This window comes from Calliphora vicina, chromosome 1, assembly GCF_958450345.1.
Source record: "Calliphora vicina chromosome 1, idCalVici1.1, whole genome shotgun sequence".
Classification (NCBI taxonomy): Eukaryota; Metazoa; Arthropoda; class Insecta; order Diptera; family Calliphoridae; genus Calliphora; species Calliphora vicina.
This window is the reverse complement of record NC_088780.1, coordinates 94,167,458-94,190,957: the sequence shown is the minus strand read 5'-3', so window position 1 is coordinate 94,190,957 and position 23,500 is coordinate 94,167,458. Positions and strand designations below refer to the sequence as shown.

Genomic DNA, 23,500 nt, shown 5'->3' with positions numbered 1-23,500 from the left:
GTTCTTATCGCAAACTATTTGATACATCAATTATTAACTCTAAAAAAATACAAAAATAGTAAATGAGGATCATTAAACTGCACATTTTTTTTATTTGCTTTCAATGTCACGTTCGTTCATGACGGCAAAACATCATGTATTATTATTACTTCTGCGTTAATGACATCAAATTTTCAAGTTAAGTCCAGAAGGGTATATATAAGTTTGTCTTTCCGTTTGTAATTTCTACATTTTTCATTTCCGACCCTATAAAGTATATATATTCTGGATCCTTATAGATAGCGGAGTCGATTAAGCCATGTCCGTCTGTCCGTCTGTCTGTTGAAATCAATTTTCTGAAGACCCCAGATATCTTCGGGATCCAAATCTTCAATAATTCTGTCAGACATGCTTTCGAGAAGTTTAAAAAATTTTTTAAAAAGTTTTTTCCAAATTTTTTTAAAAAAGTTTTTTTCAAAAATTTGTTGATGAAAAAAAAAATTCGGGTTAAAAAATATTTTTCCCGATTTTGACCCATTGTAGGTCCAACTTACTATAGCCTTATATACATCGTTGCAATGGACTTTGAAATATCTATCATTATATACACATATTGTCTATATTAATGACTTAGTAATACAGATATAGATCAAAAATAGGCCAAAAATCAAGGTTGTATTTATAATAAAAAAGGACAAAAAAATCAATTTTTATACTGTTAAATAAATGTTTTTTTTTTTTTAACTGCTAATAATTGTGTGTCCAACTTGAGCATCAATTACGGCTGCCCATTGAGTTAATTAGCTTAGGGATATCATATTTCAAGGGTATTTTGTCCCACTCTTCTTTAATTTATTCGTTTTGATTATTTGGCGATATTTTTCCCACTTTTTTCTTTAAATGTGCCCACAAATTTTCGATATGGTTAATATCAGGACTTCGGGCAAGGGTATCAATAACTTTTGTACAGTTATATAGTAACCACGAGTTTGTTTGGGATCATTGTCTGGTAATATTTGTATTAAAACTTGTTTGAATTTACCGGGTCAACTAAACCGAATTTCAGAATGATAGCGGTTAAATCGGTTTTTAAAACATCAAGATAAACTTATTTCGTCAATATTTTATCCAAAATCCTGATTACCCCTACTCCCTTACTGGATATACAACCATAACTGAAAGCTTTCCAAACTTAACTGTAGGAATTGAATTTTTGTTTTCTAGAGCTGTCAGAGGTTTTCACCAAACTTTTTGGATTCCATCATGACACTACAACATTATTTTTGTCTCATCAGAAAAAATTTAGTCGTCCCAGCACTCTGGAGGGACTGAAATGTGCTCTATAGAAAATCTTAATTGTTTCTCAATATTTTTGATTTAGAGCAGGGGTTTTTTCCTAGCCATTCCTGAGGAATATTTGTGTTTTAGTAGCACATTTCGGAGTGTTTAATGTGATACTCTTAGCCCATAATCATTTTCCACTTGCAGATTTTCCTTTATAATAATTAAAATACAAAAAGTATAATCTTTTTCGAAATGCGATTTCCTGCCATTATTTTTATTTAAATATAAAGTCACTTGAAGAACTTAAAAAAAATATTTTTTAACTAAACGCTATGCAACCTCTTTCAAATGCGATAACATTCATAAAAAGGCCTATTTGCACAAAATTCGAGTAATTTAACCAATTTTTTGTTTTCTTCACTCAGTATGCAAAGATTTTTTTGACACCATTCATACTGAAAAAACATATATTTTTGTTGTTGGTGTTGTAACGCGTTTGTCAATTTTAAATGTGTTGGTGGAGTCAGATAGTCGTAAGAGGTCCAATAACGGAATGTGTGAAAAAAAAACAAAAATGTAATTAATTTATTCTTGGAATTCTTAAATGAAAATAAAATTTTAAAAATTTGTTTACTGTGCAAAGATATTTTTGACAAACTAAGAAAAAAATTTAAAAAAGGGTCCATTTTGTAAAAAAAAGTCAAGGAAAATATCTAAGCTTTATTTTAAAAAAAGGCCCATTTTGAAAAAAAAGTCAAAAAAGTTTGATTTCGGAAAAAAAATATTAAAATTTTTTTATTTTTTTTTTAAATATTTTTTTCGAAAGATTGAAGAAAGAGCTATCTAAACTATTTGGGACACATTTTCTAAGAGTAATAGGTAATAAGTTACATGGATAAGAAAAAACACCTGCTTGGCCAAAATGTCAAATTTTGACCCCCTGTAACTCAGAGAGTTCTCGACCGATCTTGTTGAAAAATTGTGTCTGAGTTACTATTCAATAGAACCTTGGTGCAAATTTCATCCCGATCGGAAGACATCGATTTCAAAAGTTGGTTCACTGGACATGAAATGCCCCATATACTTGCCACTCATGGCGAAGGGTATAATTAAATATAGTCAGTTTAAACTATTAGTTTTCTCCAATTCAAATCATCTTAAAAAAAATCTTTTAAGGGTTTTTGTTTTTTCAGTCGTGGTTGTCATTCTCGTGGAAATGCCCATATGTATATATATAGATGAAATACAAATCACTATTAAATAGCTACCGAGCGCAGCCGGGCGGCCAGCGGTCTATATATATAAAAATTAAATGGTCCATGTATGTAATGTCATCACGTGAGAACGGCTGGAGCGTTTTGTCTGATTTTTATTTATTCGATTCGAAATTTTCAGGAGATGGTTTGTAAAGAAAAAAAATTCAAAAATTCGGAAATTTTAATTTTTAATATATTGCCTACTTTTCACTTCTCACTTTTCTTAATAAGATACGTCTTTGGAGAAACATGAATAACTACCATTAGTAAATAGCAACAGGGCGAAGCCGGGCGGTCATCTAGTTTACAATATGGAGCAAGTTATGTTCTACAGAAATATATAAAGAAATAAAACAATAGTTAAGAATTTCCCAATTTTATGTTTCGACTTTCACGTATGTGACCATGGAAATACCCATGTGTATATGTGCAAGTAAATACTTCCTTATTTAATATAAAATGATAAAAAAATATTCTTTAAACTTGTGTGAACAATAGATATGTAAGTATGTAAGTTCCTGTACGAGTAATTTTTATTTTATTATTTTTTCGTACACTAAATAATGTCGTTATAATATAAAAATTTGTTGGTTTTTCTAAGCGATTGAATAGTAACTTTATCATTTAAGGAGTAAATATGTATGTTTGTCTGTCTACATTTGTTTACTTGTTGTGTTACATGTCATTTGGCGTATGTTATTGTTTTTTTTTTAAACTAAAACAAGAAAAAGTGGGTGTGTTTACATCACATGCCTCCAATATTTATAGATGCTCATGAGTAAGAGAGGGAAATTTTCAGTCATTCAGTTGTTGATGTGTGTGTTGTTGTTTTTTTTGTAATTTCTTGTTCAATGAATGATGTCGGGGAAATTTTCTGGCTCGTTTTATTTCTTTTACATTGTACCGGCGTCAATTTTCTTTTCTTTTAATTTCATTTCTTTACGTTTCGTTTTTATGTTGTTGGTGTTTCCTTTTAGTTTTATGGGCATTTGTTGTTGTTTCTTTTTTTGTGTGTGTTTTTTTGCAATTCTATTGTTTTGACGTTGGTTTTCGTTTAATTTAGTCGACTTTAATTGAAATATTTTGTAAATATGTAATTTAAAATGTAAATCAATGCTGTAGAGAAGAATTTTAAAGGTATGAATTGTTTGGTTTTTATACTAAACATGAAAAATTGTGGTATATTTTATTTTGTTAGGACTAAATTGTACATGGAAACTTTTTCGATAACTGTATGCAATAATTTTAGTTTTAAACAATTAAGAAAGTATTATATCCTACACTAAGTAAATGAGCAAAAACATTTTTCTTTTAAAATATCAATAATTTATATTCGTGAGTGATTTTCGGAAGTGGCCCTTATATGAGAGCTATGACCAATTATTGAACGATCACCATGAAATTAGGTGATCGAGTGATTTATGTCTATATGAAAGTAATTTATGTTATTTTGTGTATATACCAACATTTTTAAGAGATTTATGCATGTTAAAGTGATTTTCGGAAGCGGGTCTATATGGGAGCTATGACTAATTATGGACCGATCGTAACAAAATTTGGAGACATGAATTTTGTATATATAAAACTTATTTGGAGTGGAATTTGTGTAGATACATATATAAATTAAACATTTATGACCGATAATTTTATAAAACTATCTTCAATATTGCAACCAGTACTTTGCGCACAATGTTTACAAGGTTTAAATCGAATCAGAAGTTTGGTTTAAATATTGGCAGTTAGATATTTGAATACAAAATTTTGAAAGTCCGACTTATATATATGGGGCATTTCATGTCAAGTGAACCAACTTTTGAAATCGATGTCTTCCGATCGGGATGAAATTTGCACCAAGGTTAGCTCTATTGGATAGTAACTCAGACACAATTTTTCAACAACATCGGTCGAGAACTCTCTGAGTTATAGGGGGTAAAATTTTGACAATTTGGTCAAACAGGGGTTTTTTCTTATCCATGTAACTTATTACCTATTGTTCTTAGCAAAATGTGTCCCAAATAGTATAGATAGCTATTTCTTCGATCTTTCGAAAAAAAATATTTAAAAAAAAAAATAAAAAATTTATATCGATATCCCACTCGCATCCCACTAAGGGACTAAAAATATCTTAAAGGAATGGACCTAAGCTTTCTTTTGACTACAAAAAAAATTTTAAAAAAGGGCCCATTTGGAAAAAAAATCGTATTTGCAAAAAAAAAAGTCAAAAATTGTAAGTCTTGAGTTAAAAAATATTTATTTTGATAGATATCCCACTCGCATCCCACTAAGCGACCAAAAGGGTCTTCAAGGATAATATCTAAGCTTTTGTTTGACCTAAAAAAAAGATTAAAAAAGGGTCCATTTTGAAAAAAAAAAGTCAACAAAGTTTTTGATTTTGCAAAAAAAGTCAAAAATTTTATGTTTTGAGTTACAAAATATTTATTTTGATAGATATCCCACTCGCATCCCACTAAGCGACCAAGTAGGTGTTCAAGGAAAATATCTAAACTTTATTTTAAGAAAAAAAAAAAAAAAAAAAGGACGTATTTTAAAAAAAAGTCAAAAAAGTTTTTGATTTCGGAAAAAAAATATTAAAAATTTTTTATTTTTTTTCGAAAGATCGAAGAAATAGCTATCTATACTATTTGGGACACATTTTGCTAAGAACAATAGGTAATAAGTTACATGGATAAGAAAAAACCCCTGTTTGACCAAATTGTCAAAATTTTACCCCCTATAACTCAGAGAGTTCTCGACCGATGTTGTTGAAAAATTGTGTCTGAGTTACTATCCAATAGAGCTAACCTTGGTGCAAATTTCATCCCGATCGGAAGACATCGATTTCAAAAGTTGGTTCACTTGACATGAAATGCCCCATATATATAAAAGAGTAACGTTACTGACTGACTGATTCATCATCGCACAGCCCAAACGACTGAAGCTAGAATCATGAAATTTTAACTGAGAGTTCCTCCCTCCCCAAAACGATCCGATAAGAAGGGATTTTTGGTAATTCGAACGTTTAGGGGATAAAAAATGTAAAAACGGGTAAATTCGGTAACCTTATATCTTAAAAACTAATAAAGATACAAAAAAAAAAAGCTCACAGGTGTTTTGTACTTTTTCGAAATTCGAACCGTTTAGGGAAGAAAACGTGTAAAAACTGTATTTTGGTATTTTTTTGGCACCCTATGTATCTTTTAAACCAATAAACATATACATAAATTTTAATTCGCATTCTTAACTTATCAAAAAATAAAAAAATATAAGTTTGGTACTTTTTGGAAATTCGAACCCTTAAGGGATAAAAATTGTGTTTATTTTTGGTACTTTTTCATAAAATACGTTTTTCTATAATTTGACATAGACATACGAATATTTTATTATGAGCTCCCACCACGTTACAGAAATTTATTTGAATAAAATTTTACCACCTCAATGGGGATAAAAAAGGTACCAAAAAGGGGATAAAATCGGGAAAATACATTATATTTGAAATTATTAAGCCAATTTTGATAATTTTTTTAACGTTGGTTCCTGGATTCATACAAAAATTAACTAACAGGGTGTTATTTGGAACTCGAGTACTAAGGTGTATATTGGGCCAAATTCGGGCAAACAGTTTGGTACTTTTTTTAAAACATATTTATTCTTGGGCACATTAACACAGATTTTAATATTTTGAGACATGGCTGTAGCATAAACAATTTTGGCAAAATGGAATATTTTTAAATTTCAAACTTGAGGGGTATTCAAGGAAGAAAAGGGAAATTGGTACTTTTCTCCTAATGGTACTTTTATAACATTTTAAATTATTTCAGTTATCTACATTAAAGTTAGCTGATATGTATCTGAGTGAAGTTAGTGTTAGGAATAGGGGATAATATGTAGGTACCAAAATGTGTGAACTGAACTATTACTTTTTTGTTCTTCTAATGGTACTTTTTTGAAATTTCTATAACAATGGACTTAGAAACATGAAATTAAGCATATATGGTCCTAAGTGAGTGAGAATTCTAGGGGGAGACTGTTTGGTACCATTTCTTTATTCGATTGGTACTTTTTGTAATTTCTTCACCAATGAACCTAGAAACATGAAATGAAGCTTATATGGAACCGAGTGAGTGGGAAACCACAAGTGTGGGCTTTTTGGTACTTTTTCTATATTCTAATGGTACTTTTTTGAATTTTCTATAACAATGAACTTAGAAACATGCAATTAAGCATATATGGTTCTAAGTGAGTGAGAATTCTCGGGGGAGACTTTTTGGTACTTTTTCTTTATTCGAATGGTACTTTTTGTAATTTCTTCACCAATGAACCTAAAAACATGAAATTAAGCTTATATGGACCGGAGTGAGTGGGAATCTACAAGTGACTAAAGTGAGTGAGAATTCTAGGGGGATACTTTTTGGTACTTTTTCTTTATTCTAATGGTACTTTTTTGAATTTTCTATAACAATGAACTTAGAAACATGACATTAAGTATATATGGTCCTAAGTGAGTGAGAATTCTAGACTTTTTGGTACTATTTCTTTATTCGAATGGTACTTTTTGTAATTTCTTCAAAAAAACCACAAGTGAGGGCTTTTTGGTACTTTTTATATATTCTAATGGTACTTTTTGAATTTTCTGTAATAATGGACATAGAAATATGAAATTAGTCGTCTATGGTCCCAAGTGAGTGAAAATTCAATGCCATACTTCTTGGTACTTTTTCTTTGTTCTCATATGTACTTTTGTGAATTTACTATAATAATGAACCTAGCGTTTCCAAAAAACCGAAGAATTTCAAAACCGCGGTTTCGTTTTTTTGGGTTTTGTGATAATTTTTAAATATTAATTGTTATAGAAACAAAATTAGTTGATAATATAGGAAATGCTATACAAATTTAAAATTCAAACTTGACGGGTTATGGTTTAGTGAATGCGAATTCAAAAGTGATAATCAATGGTACAATTTGTTTACTGCAATGGTACTTTTTGAATATTTTATAATAATAAACCTAAGAATTTAAAATTAGGCACACATTATTCTGAATGAATTTGAATTCACAAAAGGTGACTTTAGTGGTAACTTTCTTTTGCATTTTCTATAATAATGGACCCAGAAATATGAAATTAGACATTTACAATTAGATTCACAAAGGGAGACTTAATAGTACTATTTCACTCTTCTAATTGGGGTGGCGAAGCGCACCGGGTCAGCTAGTTGTAAATAAAATAAGATATACTTTACTCGAGTGGATTGCTAAATGACAAAATTATGATACTTTTTTCAAGTCGACATTTTTTAATATCCTCGTACATTGAATATATACAATAATTAAATTAATTCAAAGTTCTGATAGCATAAAAAAATACTCGTATGTATACAGCAACTTAATTGAAAAGTGTAAGCAAGCTTATGCCAAGTAAAATAAGCAGACAAAAATTACACTCACTGGTCCAACCAACGACAAGACGAAAACGAATGAACAAACAAACGAATTTAAATAATTTGTTCTATCAAGTGAAATTTAGCATACAAATGATACAGTAGTCAACGTGATTTTTACATTTTATCATCATTAAAAAAAGAAACTCACTGCAAATGATAGTTCGTCTATATTTACGAGTATCTACATTATGTTGACTAGACTAAATATTTCTGTTGTATAATTGCAAAATAAGTTCAACATTGTACAATAAATAAATAATAATAATTATAATTATGATAAACAAGTGGCAAAACACGTCAGCTTAATAACACAATTTAATTTAAATCATATAACCAGGAAAAAATAAAAAAAAACGAAAAGAGTCCTTTCAAATTATATTTTTATTTATCAATTATAAAATTTTGTAAACAATTTCTTGCACGTGATGCAGATTAATTGTGAATTTGTTAAATAAATAATTAAAATCAACAGCAACAACAATTTTTATATATTTTGTATTTTTGGCAACTTGTCAGAAATTTTTATTATAATGCCTCATCAAATTAAATAATAAATAATAAAAGGCGACACCACTAACAATTAGTTAAAACAAAAGAACTGCGTCACTTTACTAAAAAAATTAGATAAAAAAAAATTAAATTTTGTCACCTATACTGTATGTAGGTGATAAATTGTATGTAATATAAATTTGTCATTCTATGTGTAACACTTTCAAATACTCATCATTAGGCGGTTTTTTTCCACTTTATCACTTGGATGATATCACAAATTAGTGAAATAATATAATTAAAGTTAATGAGAAGAAAATTATTATCAGCTGTAGTTATATTTATATTTATAAATTTGAATGAAGGGCTGAATGTGAAATGTGGGTTATTATACCCTTCTCACGAATAAGTGTGTCATTCCGTTTGTAATTTCCACAATATAATTTTCCGACCCTATAAAGAATATACATATATTCTGGATCATTATAGATAGCGGAGTCGATTAACCCATGTCCGTCTGTCTGTCTTTCTGTCCTGCTGAGATATAAAAAACTAGGACAACCTCGATTTTTGACCTATATCTGGATTACTAAGTCATTAATATAGACAATATGGATATCTAATGATAGATATTTCAAAGACCTTTGCAACGACGTATATAAGACCATAGAAGTTGGACGGACCTACAATGGGTCAAAATCGGAAAAAATATTTTTTTTGTCGCTTAACCTTCGCTTTACCAAAGGTTTTTTATGTACGTCGTTTACCAATACCCACCCGGGTGATACTGCACTTCTATACATATATCCGATGAACAAAATTTTAAAAAATCGAAAAAACCTTATAAAAAGTTTAAAACGGTTTTATTAAATATTATAGAACTGTAAAATTTGTTCATTGAGTCTAAATTTTATTTAAATCGAAAGAAAATAAAAAAAATTATTAAGCTAACAAAAACCGAGTGGTCACCCGGGTGGGTATTGGTAAAGCGAAGGTTAATATTAAAAAATAATTGAAAAAACAAAAAAAAAAAATTAAATTTAAAAAAAACAATTCGAAAAATTTTTTTTTCCAAAAAATTAAAAAACTAATTTTGGAAAAAAAATTTTGTGTAACTAAAAATATTTAAAATTTTTATTTTGAAGTATAATTTGGTGAAGGTTATATAAGATTCGGCACAGCCGAATATGATTTATTTATCATTTCGTCAGCTTAGTGTACAAATGCACTAAGTTATTTTTCAGAAATATTGCAGGAGAGACAAAAAACGTTCTAAAATCCTGGATTTTAAATACAAGGTCGCGCAAAAGTAAACTTCCGATGTTTTTTGGCTGTAATTAAAAAAAAAATGAAAAACTTTGATTCATCTTGTGGATTATTTTTATTTGGTCTTTTAATTTTTTTTACATCAAGTCGAGAATATGATGTCATGTAAATGGCCGCCGCCACAGTTGATTGTCATTTGAGCCCTTTTTATGGCATTTTCCATCACTATGGCCAAAACTTCCGGCGATAGGTCCTCACATTCTTGACGGATATTGTCTTTAAGAGCTGCAAGAGTCTGAGGCTTGTTCACATAAACCCGCGACTTCAAAAAGCCCCACAAAAAGAAGTCTGGAGCGGTCAAATCAGGCGATCTTGCTGGCCAGTGTAAATCGCCAAAACGGGAGATTAGGCGCTCGGGAAATGCATCCATCAGCATATCGGTTGTGGCACGTGCAGTGTGTGCCTTTGCACCGTCCTATTGGAACCACATGTTTTCAAATCTCAATTCATCAAGTTGCGGCAAAAAGAACTCGTTGATCATTGCTCTGTAGCGCTCACCATTCACAGTAACCGTTTGGCCCGCGACGTCTTCGAAGAAAAAAGGTCCGAAGACTCCTCCAGCGAAAACAGCACACCACACAGTGACTTTGAGCGGGTGTAATGGCTCTTCGTGGGTTACACGCGGATTTTCAGTGCCCCAGAAGCGTAAATTTTGCTTATTTACGTACCCGCTAAGATGGAAATGGGCCTCATCACTCATCTGCGACGAAATTCACGTTGTGCCAAAGTCACCGACCGATTATTGGTCAAATAAATAGTCAGCAATATTCCGCGTTCTGGAGCAGTGTAGCGTAACATTGTTTATTAACGTGTATTTCGCATGTGTTTACTACACAAATGTCAAGACAAACTGACATTAGGGGCCAATCGCAAAATTTATAGCATTTTCTGATATTTTTGAAATCTGTTAATTCAGTTTTATTACTTAGTATGATTTATAATGACAAATACAATCTTATAGGTCCTTTTTGGGTGTTGAAACATTTTTTGTTTCATTATTCATTCGATGTCACATTTTTTAATATACATATTTCGATAAGATTTGACACATACATTCAGTACAAAGACGAAGCCAATGAAAATTTATGAAACTGGTCCATTATTTCACCTAGCCCCCATACAAATGTCCTCCCGAAATTGATTTTCGGAGGTGGGTCTTATATGACCAATTATGGACCGCTCAGCATGGAATTGGGTTACATGATTTCTATCTATATATATATTATTTGTGTTGAATCATATTTGGATACCCATATTTTTAAGATATTTATTACACCGTCCGACAAACAGAGAAAAAATCGTTAGACACGAACCGGATGATATACGTCTGAAACTATAAATTTAATGGAGAAAAACTATGTTTTCAGATTTTCATTTCGTGATCCTGTGACATTTTTTAAGGACTTCAAAGTTTCAAAGAAGTACATTTTTCAAAAAATATTTAAAAATACTCCTGCTATTCCAACAATGACAAATTGTATGTCAAAACAACAAGAATAGTTGTAAAATATTTTGTATTATCTTTATTTTATCCTATAAGGATCAAAAGATGTCCTTTAAAATGTTTATTCTTTAATACTTTAAGATTGCCAATAAATTCCTTTTAAAAAATTAGTGCGTTAAAGACCCAAATATTCTATACTAAATGTCAAAATTTCATCCTTTATATATATAAAGGTCAAATTAAAATGTAAACAATTTTTTATTGGTATACAAAAAAGTTTTATTAAGAAAAGTGCATGTTTATAAACTACAACACCATAGTGGGGGAGCTATAATGGGTTAGGGCAGTATACCAATCTGCTCTGTCCGTCCATCTATGTAAACCTTGTAATCAAACTACAGGTCGCAGGTTTAAAGATAATTCGACAAAATTTGGCACAAACCTTTGTATTGCCCCAAGGACAAAGGCTATTGAATTTGGTTAGAATCAGCCCATTACTTATCCTAGCCCCCATACAATTCATAAATATCTTATTAATAAACATATTAAAGCCAAATTCAGCACAATTATGTTTTATATAAGCCGAACTCTCACCACCAAATTTCGAGACGATCTGACAACAATATTCCATAGCTTCCATATAAGCAACATTCTCGAAAATATCATTAATATACATAAATCTCTGAAATGTGTCAGTATCCAAATCAAATTCAACACAAATATGTTTCATATATTCGCAATTCATCCCACCAAATTTTGTGTCGATTGGTCCATAATTAGTCATAGCTCCCATATAAGGCCAACTACCGAAAATGTGTGTAATCAAATAAGATTCAACACAAATAAGTTTCATATCAAAAGAAAACTCTTTATAATCATATACCCGGTGTAGGGTATCATAAGATCGGGCTTGCCTTATGATACCCTATATTTTTTAGAATTAAAATAAAATATAAAAAATCAAATAATTCAAATTTAAAATATTTTTTAACACTTAAGTAGTTAAGATAGAAGGACGAAATTTTTGCATGTGGTATTCAATATTTGGATCTTTAACACACTATTTTTTAAAAAAAAAATTATTGGAAATCTAAAAGGATATTCAAGGATAAAAATTTGAAAGGACATTTATGACATCTTTTGATCCTTACGGGATAAAATAAAAATAATACGAAATATTTTACAACTCTTCTTGATCATTTGACACCAAATTTGACATAGTAGTATTTTAAAACATTGTTTTAAAAATGTACTCCTCTGAAAATTTGAAGTCCTTTTAAAAGGAAACAGGATCACGAAATGAAAAACTGAAAACGCAGTTTTTCTTCATTTAATTTATATATCATCCGGTTCATGTCTAATATTGAGTGTCGTATGGTGTTATCTTTAAAGTGATTTTCGGAAGTGGGCTTATATGGGAGCGATGATCAGTTATGGATAGATTCGCAAACAATTTTTTAATATGATTTATTTTTATATAAAACGTATTTGCGAAGAAATTTATGGGGTTACCAATATAAGTCAGATATTTATGAGAAAAAAAGTCCTAATTCGGGAAATGTGGGGACTAGGCGAAATAACAGACCGATTTTAACATTGGGTCCAAATCTTATGGAAATATCTTTAAAATTGCAACCTACACTTTGTGCACAAATATACATGGCCGATCGATATTCTTTAAGGTGTAACTTCTTGGAAGTTACAAATATTAGCACAAATTCATAATACCCTCCCCTCTGTGGTGGTATAGAGTATAAATGTAGCCAATATTATGATTTTTCGGTTCTGTGCGAATCATAGGTACACAAAACTCCGCTTTCCCAGTGCTTTAATATTCACTACACACATTATACACAATGTGTAGAACCAACGGTTTATTCAAACTGCAGGAATCGAACCCGCAATCATTGGATTGATAGTCCAGCACAATATTTTCAATATTGGAAAATAAAGGTAGATCCAAAGTTTCACGTAGGAAAACATTTAAAAACACTATTGATGTTACCTAATACAAATCCACTAACGGTATCACGGCACCAACATTTTTATCTTTATTTCTTGATCTGTGTTATTGTATGAATTGATTTTTTGAATACATTGAACTATTGTTTTATATCGTCATATTTTAAAATTAGTACATAGAGCATTATTTGCAAAACTCGGACGAACTTTACTGATGTTTAAACATTTTATTGCTGTTCTCACTTTCACCATATTCACAGTATTTTTGGAGCAATAAATAAAACTCAAAAAATAATTAATTATTTAAAAGCAATTTTCTTTTAAATATAGTAACATTATTTATTAAATATACAGAAAAATTTCAACACAGAATCTATTTAAAATTTGTAATAAATCATAAAATATCATGTAATATTTGCAATCAATGACAAGATACACTTGAAAGCCGAAAACACATGATCTGGTATCAATTGATTAATTGATGAACTAATTTCTAAATTTTTCCAATCTGCCACAAATGAATCACAAAGATTTATTGAATTTTAGTGCAAAATAAAATAAATATGAATTAACGTCAATAACAATTAAAATTCACTTTGTTATGAGGTAAATATTTATTTTCTTTTTCAATTTCTTTTTGTTTATTTTTTTTAAAAAAAAAAACAGAAAAATTAAACCAGAGACAACAATAAAAACAAACTAAATTGAAACACTATTGAGTTAAAATTTATCTAAATAGAAACGTTGCAATTTCTGAGATTTTTTTTTACATCATCTATTCGATTTTGAATATACAAAAAATAAAAAAAAAATGATAAAATAAAAAAGCATAACAATTGACAGAAGAAAAGAAATTAAGAGACAACTCAGAAAGAAGGAAAATTATTCAGAAAATGTAAAAATGAATATAAAAGAAGATTCGAAAATTAATTGTATGAAATTTTTTAACACAAATATTTTTCGAAGAGCAATTTAGTCTTTGAACAGATATTGAGGCAGCAGCACGATAATTAAGAAGAATAAAATAACTAAAATATAAAGAAAAACTTTTCGTTCGTTTAAATAAATTTAAATCTACTATATCAAAAATGTTATAAAATAAGTTTTAAATAAAAAAAATACAAAAAAAATTTCCAAGTTTGAAACGAACTTCAAGTAAAATTTGATTTATTTTATATTAAAATAAATAGAAATAATTTTACATAACATTTGTTAAAAAAAACAATTTATTAAGTGATCTGCTCAGTTTTTTAAACAAAATTATATAATTTTATCAAAAAAAATTTGAAAAGACAATGGATTCGGACAAAGTTGTACGCGCCATGGCGCGTTGGTGGCAGGTAAATTAATTTTATTTAATATTTTTTTATATTTGTTTGTGTATTTCATTAATTTCTATAATATGTTGCAACCATCCATGCCCCCATATCGAAAGAATACACTCCTACTTTTGCAGAATATTTTCGAACTCGTACACACCCCTTTCGTTAGACATTTATAAATTGAATAATTATTTTTTTTGCAAAATTTTCTTTTTACTTGATGTTGTTTGTTTTTTTTTTAAATTTGCAATAGCAGCTGAGGAGATTTAAAAATAGATTGAAAATATTTGTTTATAGAAAAATTAAAGGAAAATAATATTTTGTTTTCAAAATATTTATGTCTAAATGTGCGAAATTCTATGTCAAGCATTAAAATTGCAATGTTTTGAATACAAATTGTGTTAATCTGATTAACACTAGTTAATCCTTGGATGGCTTTGTGATTATATTTAAGATTTAGTGGAATAAAATATGACTTTGATATTTTTAAATAATTAAATTGAAAAATTTTCAAGCTAGTTCAAAATTGATGTTTGTTAAAGGAATCGTGATCTATATTGAATAATACTTCTAAAAAGTATCCAAAATATCCAATTTAAAAAAAAATGTGATCGACGCTCAGAATTGAAAACGTTTAACTATTCTCATCCATTACTATAAAGGTTAAGTTTATTATTACAGAATTTTTAAAATTTTAATTCAGAATTTTTAAAAGAATTGTTTCGAAAAGCTTTATATGGAGTAAAAATAAGGGTTCCTAACAAGTTTAGTTTGTTTGAGGAAACTATCCGATCTGGGGGCTAATTACCGTAGTTGAACACGATTGAATACTTATTCGAAAGTGCGAGTTTTTTTATTTTTGGGATTCTCTTATTCGATATCGAATAAAATATATAGAAAATATAATGATAACGAACGAGTTTTTACTCGAACGCTAATAAGCGATAATTAATAATACGAGTGCGATAATTTCCCCCCTGATGTTAGTTGAATTTATACAAAATATACATTGAGTGGATAACATATATAGATCTGAAGTTTATAAAAAATTTGACTCTGCTGAGAATGGAGATTTCTACCAATAGTTATAAATTATCTTTAAATCTGCTGAAATCTCACCCTCCCATAGAAATTGGAGCATAATCAAAATATGTTAGAGCACCCGTTAAGGACTATAAAAAGAGGGGCGTGTGCTACTTATCTCTTATAGTTATTAAGTTATACACATTTATAAATTCAAATTTAAAAATTTCACCAGATTTTTCATAATATTGAAAACAATATACGACCGATTCCATTAATTTTTTTCTGTTAGTTAAACAATAAAACAGAAACATTTTCAAATCAACCGGGGTTATCAAAGAATCTAATCATTGTCGGAATCGGACAGAAAAAGTCATTGGTCTCGTTAAATCGAAAATTATCGGTTTTATATTCGATTTAGAATTAAATTAAAATTAAATTCATTATCGATTAAACCCGATTTTTTTTACCAAAATATTTTTTTGTCACAAATTTTTTTCACCAATAAAATTAAAATTTTTTTTAAAAATTAAAAAAATTTATTTTAAAAAAAATTTTGAAAATTTTTAAATAAAATTTTTTTTTTTTTAAAAATTAAAAAAGTTTATTTAAAAAAAAATTTGAAAATTTTTAAATAAAATTTTTTTTTTAAAAATTAAAAAAGTTTATTTAAAAAAAAATTTTGAAAAATATTTTGGTAAAAAAAATCGGGTTTAATCGATAATGAATTTAATTTTAATTTAATTCTAAATCGAATATAAAACCGATAATTTTCGATTTAACGAGACCAATGACTTTTTCTGTCCGATTCCGACAATGATTAGATTCTTTGATAACCCCGGTTGATTTGAAAATGTTTCTGTTTTATTGTTTAACTAACAGAAAAAAATTAATGGAATCGGTCGTATATTGTTTTCAATATTATGAAAAATCTGGTGAAATTTTTAAATTTGAATTTATAAATGTGTATAACTTAATAACTATAAGAGATAAGTAGCACACGCCCCTCTTTTTATAGTCCTTAACGGGTGCTCTAACATATTTTGATTATGCTCCAATTTCTATGGGAGGGTGAGATTTCAGCAGATTTAAAGATAATTTATAACTATTGGTAGAAATCTCCATTCTCAGCAGAGTCAAATTTTTTATAAACTTCAGATCTATATATGTTATCCACTCAATGTATATTTTGTATAAATTCAACTAACATCAGGGGGGAAATTATCGCACTCGTATTATTAATTATCGCTTATTAGCGTTCGAGTAAAAACTCGTTCGTTATCATTATATTTTCTATATATTTTATTCGATATCGAATAAGAGAATCCCAAAAATAAAAAAACTCGCACTTTCGAATAAGTATTCAATCGTGTTCAACTACGGTAATTAGCCCCCAGATCGGATAGTTTCCTCAAACAAACTAAACTTGTTAGGAACCCTTATTTTTACTCCATATAAAGCTTTTCGAAACAATTCTTTTAAAAATTCTGAATTAAAATTTTAAAAATTCTGTAATAATAAACTTAACCTTTATAGTAATGGATGAGAATAGTTAAACGTTTTCAATTCTGAGCGTCGATCACATTTTTTTTTAAATTGGATATTTTGGATACTTTTTAGAAGTATTATTCAATATAGATCACGATTCCTTTAACAAACATCAATTTTGAACTAGCTTGAAAATTTTTCAATTTAATTATTTAAAAATATCAAAGTCATATTTTATTCCACTAAATCTTAAATATAATCACAAAGCCATCCAAGGATTAACTAGTGTTAATCAGATTAACACAATTTGTATTCAAAACATTGCAATTTTAATGCTTGACATAGAATTTCGCACATTTAGACATAAATATTTTGAAAACAAAATATTATTTTCCTTTAATTTTTCTATAAACAAATATTTTCAATCTATTTTTAAATCTCCTCAGCTGCTATTGCAAATTTAAAAAAAAAACAAACAACATCAAGTAAAAAGAAAATTTTGCAAAAAAAATATTAGTTAAACAATAAAACAGAAACATTTTCAAATCAACCGGGGTTATCAAAGAATCTAATCATTGTCGGAATCGGACAGAAAAAGTCATTGGTCTCGTTAAATCGAAAATTATCGGTTTTATATTCGATTTAGAATTAAATTAAATTCATTATCGATTAAACCCGATTTTTTTTACCAAAATATTTTTTTGTCACAAATTTTTTTCACCAATAAAATTAAATTTTTTTTTAAAAATTAAAAAAAATTATTTTAAAAAAAATTTTGAAAATTTTTAAATAAAATTTTTTTTTTTTAAAAATTAAAAAAGTTTATTTAAAAAAAAATTTGAAAATTTTTAAATAAAATTTTTTTTTTAAAAATTAAAAAAGTTTATTTAAAAAAAAATTTTGAAAAATTTTTTTTTAAATTTCGAAAAAAAAAAAATTTTAAATTTTGTTTACCTAAAAATATTTAAAATTTGTATATTAAAGTATAATTTGGTGAAGGATATATAAGATTCGGCACTGCCGAATTTAGGTCTCTTACTTGTTTTAAACTAATCCCCCCAATTTTCAAAAATATTCAATTTTACCCTTCGAAATTTGAAATGGTTAACTTTTACAGCATAGGGTAACATAGAGACGAGACTAAATTGTGGAAAACCTAAATCTTATAACAACAAAAATATTACATTTTGAATAAATGTTATCCTAGTTAGAAAATACTCAAATCAGAGCCTTTTGAACCTTGGAAAGTTGAAAATAATCATGCACTATAAAAAGTTCTAAAATAATTTCCCGGACTTTTCCCATTTCTGGGAAATATTAATCAAATTTTTTCATTCTCGGAATTTTTTTCAATACTAAATTAAGCCAAAAACTTGTGAAATGTTTCAGATAATCGGTCATAATGCATCTCAATAATTATTTTTTTTAAGAAATTTATTAAGAACTTACAATTTCAATTTCGACTTAAAACATTTTTCGGTTTTTGTAATAGTTTTGGTTGTGATAACCGAATTTATTGATAACACAGGGCAATAAAATCGAAAAAATTTTAGAGGTTTTTTAAACCACTACACAATTTTGATGTATTGTGGTTGCAGTAGTACAAATATGTTCTAAATTTAAATTCTATGTAGAGGTTTTTTTAAATTTGTAAATAAAATTGTGAATTTTTTTAGACGTTTTTCAACATAATTAATGATAACTCAAAAACGGTTAGTCCGATATTATTAAAATAAACTTAGAAAAATTTAAATTTACATAACCTATAATCCGTTTATATATTATATATATTTTTCTTATAAACCACATACGATTTTGTGAAAATGAGCGAATTCACTTAATTGTGAATAAATACGAAAATAATCTATCGATTTTTATGATGGAAATCTCATTTTGTTGCTATTATATGCGGCTTTGTGATAAAGCAATAAATTTAAACAATTTCTGCCGCTTTCGATTTTTCATGATTTTTTTTTTAAAAAAAAATTTATCTATTTTCACTTAAAAAATATATTTTTTGCTTCAATTTGTTATTATAACTTTGAAACTACTGAATCGATTAAAACGCAATATATATGTGAAAATTTGTACATACAATGGGGAAAATGTTTTCAAAATTCAATCAATCGAAAGAAGAACATTAACTACTTAATTTTATGTATATCAAACAAAAACGTAAAATTTTGTGAAAATGAGCTAATTCCCTTAATTGTGAATAAATTCGAAAACAATCCATCGATTTTTATAGTCGATAGCTCATTTTATTCCCATTACATGTGGTTTTGCTATAAAGCAATAAGTCCGAACAATTTCTACTGGTTTCGATTTTTCATGATTTTTTTAAAACAAAAAAAAATAGCTATTTTCGCGTAAAAAATATATTTTTTGGCTCAAATTGTTATTAAACTCCAAAACTACTGAGTCGATTAAAACGCAATATATACTTGAAAATTTGTACATACAGTGTGGAAAATGTTTTCAGAATTCAATCAATCGAAAGAAGAACATTAACTACTCAATTTTATGTATATTCGAAAAGACTCCATCGATTTTTATGATGGAAATCTCATTTTGTTGCTATTATATGGGGCTTTGGGATAAATAATAAATCTAAACAATTTCTGCTGTTTTCGATTTTTCATCATTTTTTTAAACAATAAAATTTGATATTTTCATGTAAAAAATATATTGTTTGCTTAATTTGTTATTATAATTCCGAAACGACTGAGCCGATTAAAATTCTATATAAAAGGATTAAAGGCTATGTAAAATTTAATTTTTCTAAGTTTACTAACCGTTTTTTATTTATCATTAATTATGTGTATAGATGGGATTCTACCCGTTATTTACACGATGTATGGGTAAATACTGGGTAAATACCAGGTATATTTCTTTTTTTAATATTTTCTTGTGTATTTATATAAAATGATTTTAATATCAAAATATTTTCATAAACTGAATGTCAATCAAACCTAAAAATATTTTTATTCATATTAGAAACTAAAAAACATTCAAAATGGCGAATTAAATTTGTAATTCCGCTAGAAGGTATGTGTTTATTGTGCTAGTAGTTGTAAAATGCAACAAATTTTCATAAATAGTTTTTAGGTTTTAACATGGGAAGACCAAGAAATGAAAAAATATGGAAACATTTTTCTACAAGTGCCAGATGAGGACGATATCAGTTCTTCTGAATCATTTGATGATATACCATCCACTTCTACTGGAATAATTCATTCTTCACCGACAACTCATACTATTTTTGATTATTTCCCAAGTGAAACTAATATTGAAAGTTTCAGCGACAGTGAATAAGAAGTCTTCAGGCCTTTATTTTACAACTACTATGTACAATTTTATCTTTTTCTTTATAAAATTAAATAAAAAAAATCATTCTCTTGAACCATCCAATGTTTTTCTGTTCCACATAATCTTCAAGATAGTTTTTACCCACATTTTTAGTAAACACCTGGGTATTTACCCGTTTTTACCCAATTTACCCATTTTAACGGTTATTTACCAATTGGGTTTTTACCCATTTTCCATCTATAATTATGTGGAGAAACGTCTAAGAAAATTAGTAATTTTACTAAAACATTTTTTTTTTAAAAATCACTCCAGTTTTTTTAATTTTTTTAAACGCATTTCCATATCTAAATTTAATTTTGTTGTAAATAGTTTTTTTTTTTTTAGGAATGAAATGAATATATGAAAGGAACAGTAAACATATTTTAAACTATCTATATTTTAAAACTGTTTTCAATATTTAAATTTAAAACGGTTGTCTCAAGTGTTAAATAATTGTGATAAACAAAAATTGTCGCCATCACAAAAACACCACAATTTAAGTTTTATCTATTATTGCGTAGATGGACAAAAGCCAAAAAAAATTGCGAAGAAAATAACAAAAACAAAAATAAAATTAAAAATATACGTCAGATTAAAAATTTCAAAATAATAAAATAAATTTCATAAGAAATTTATTAAAAATATTGGCAATTAAATTAAAACAAAATTGCATTAAAATTGTTTGAAAATATAAAATTAGTTTAGTTTACTTCACTTCCTTTAAATAAAATTTTTGCAAATATTTGAAACTTTGGCGCCATTTAGTCACTGACGTTTTGATTTGTCTGTCTCTGTCTCTTTCTCTGCCTCTGTATCTTTGTATTTGTTTTTGTTGTTTTCAGCACGTGCAATACGCCAACAATTTCATTTAAAATTACACTTTACAGTGGTACAAAGATTTTATTTTAATCTTTTTTTATTTTTGTTTTATTGTTGTTGCTGCAGTGCATACCTTACAGACAGAAAAGCATTTTATCATTAATTGTGTGTATTTTCTATTTGAAATTTATTTTTAAATTAAAAACAAAACAAGTAAACTTGAACTTTACAATTAGAGAACAAAGTCTGAAATTGTTTTAGACGAACAAATTTTTGAAAGAATTTCATTGTGATTGATTTTATTTTTGAATCAAATTAAAAGAATTAATAAAAGAAGGAAGTGTTTTGATAAAAGAAATAAGATAAACTACATTAGTTTTATTGTTATTTTTGTAGATTGTTTAATTCACATAAACAAAAATGTACAGTGGGACTTTGGGAAAAATAATTAAAGAATTTTTAAACTAAAAAAAACAAAATTAATTGTACAGGGGTTAGCAGATTTGTGTTATATTCTTATTAATTTTTTTAAATTAAAAATGTTTTTTTTTTCTTTCTTTTTTTTAAGACTGTCAGCCAAGAAGATGGTGATCCAAATGCCCGCAATCCCATGCTGTATGATCCTCTGCAAGATGGTGTGGTTAAGACTTCTAAGAAAATGCAATATGTGGCTGCCTTGATAGGTGAGTAAACAGTAAATAAATTGCAATAAAACACAGACTATAGAATTGTCTCGCTACTTTCAGTATGTCTTGGTTCTGTAGCAGCGGGTACAGCTCTAGCCTGGACCTCACCCGTACTACCACAAATCAGTGCCCCTGATCCGAACTCAAATACAACCGTCAGCAACTCAACCGATACTAATGCATCCCACTTACAATTGACTTTAAGCCAACGTAAGTCACAAATGAATTAATGCGGAAAATATAAATGAAATATAAAACGAAAATTATCACTCAATTTAACTGTGATTAAATTTTCAAGTGTCAAACAAATACTATAATGATTTCTCTAGCTCAATTAAAGTATTACACAAAAAGTTTTGTTTGTAAATACTTTTCAAGTGATTACACTATTTAATAGGTAGTATTTCTGTAAATCACAGTCCAAATGGAAAATATAACTGGGATATGATTTCTAAAGTGCTGCAGTTTACTATGAGTTGTGTTTGTTAAAGTGTTAAGTTTCCTTACCACTTGCACTTGCACTTGTGTGGATGGTTGGTGTTATAATGTCAATTTGATATTAAATAAATAATTTTCATGACTACAGTAGTACATATGTCATCTAACTGTCTCTCTATATACATTTATACATAACAATATATGTATATATACAATATACTCTACTCTATATAACTAGCATTTTCTTTGATATCAAATTAACGTAATTCAATTCAAAAACTATTATTATTTATCTATTTCCTAGAGCTGCAAATGTATGTTTTCATTAGAAAAATACATTGAATTTTATAACCTACTGTCACTTAATGTTTCTGCTTATTCTCAAATCTATTAACAATTAATTCCTTTAATTTTCTACCAGCATGTGTGAACACTTCAAATTATAATTTCTCGTTATAACAATTCATGCAACACAAATGCAACGCGTGTTTATGATTTACCTACGACTGTTGTTAGTGAGTAATCGTTGAACCATTGCCAATGTGAAGTATTTATTTACCGCAAAATTGAATTTCTTTTAATTGAATTAAGTTTGAAGTGTGCAAATAAAACACTATGCTGAAATTGTTTAAAAAATTTAACCGATATTTTACCTTTAGGGCGCCACGTTTGGAGAATGATATCGTTTCTTCAATTATCTAACGCAAATATGTACGAGTATGTTAAAATTAAATAAGTTAAAATTAAATAAAAATTGATTAGTGGCTCTGAAGTTATTTCCGAGTTATGAGTCAGTTTAAGTTTAAAAGTCTATTATACACACATTTTGGATGAACATTATGATGGTCACACAAATTGCTATTCCTCACAAATATGATTTAAATTAAAGTAGCAAAAAAAAAAGAAATTAGTTTTGAGTGCCTGGCATTCTGGAAATTCTACAAGAGGCAGCGGTGTAGCGCCTCTTCGAATACACATTCATCGTTATGAATGTCGCACAGTGGGGGATCTAAAATAAGTGATAATAAATTTGAATATTTTAAACTACAAGTCCGATTGAAAAATAATGTATGAACGAATTGTACACGCAGAGAAAAAATATAGTTGGGCATGGTTACTGTAACCATTTCAATATTGTTACAAGTTTTTTAACTATATTATAGTCACAGTAACCATTTACATGATTGTGGTAACCATA

General features: G+C 28.0%; 2 protein-coding genes across 3 annotated transcripts in view; both read left to right on the top strand.

Annotated features, from left to right (window-relative positions):
* LOC135963344 (facilitated trehalose transporter Tret1-like) overlaps nucleotides 1–23,500 on the top strand; it is a 109,102-nt gene that overhangs the window by 27,274 nt on the left and 58,328 nt on the right. The window lies entirely within an intron of this gene.
* Nucleotides 1–23,500, top strand: part of LOC135963343 (facilitated trehalose transporter Tret1-2 homolog) — a 56,299-nt gene that overhangs the window by 18,116 nt on the left and 14,683 nt on the right. The window contains exons 1-3 of one of the 2 annotated variants that reach the window (XM_065515150.1): nucleotides 14,146–14,518; nucleotides 21,747–21,861; nucleotides 21,925–22,074. In XM_065515150.1, coding sequence (XP_065371222.1) covers nucleotides 14,474–14,518; nucleotides 21,747–21,861; nucleotides 21,925–22,074 — 310 coding nt within the window. In that variant the 5' untranslated portion in view covers nucleotides 14,146–14,473. Of the gene's footprint in view, nucleotides 1–14,145; nucleotides 14,519–21,746; nucleotides 21,862–21,924; nucleotides 22,075–23,500 lie in introns of those variants that run through there. The other variant, XM_065515151.1, reaches the window with a different exon arrangement.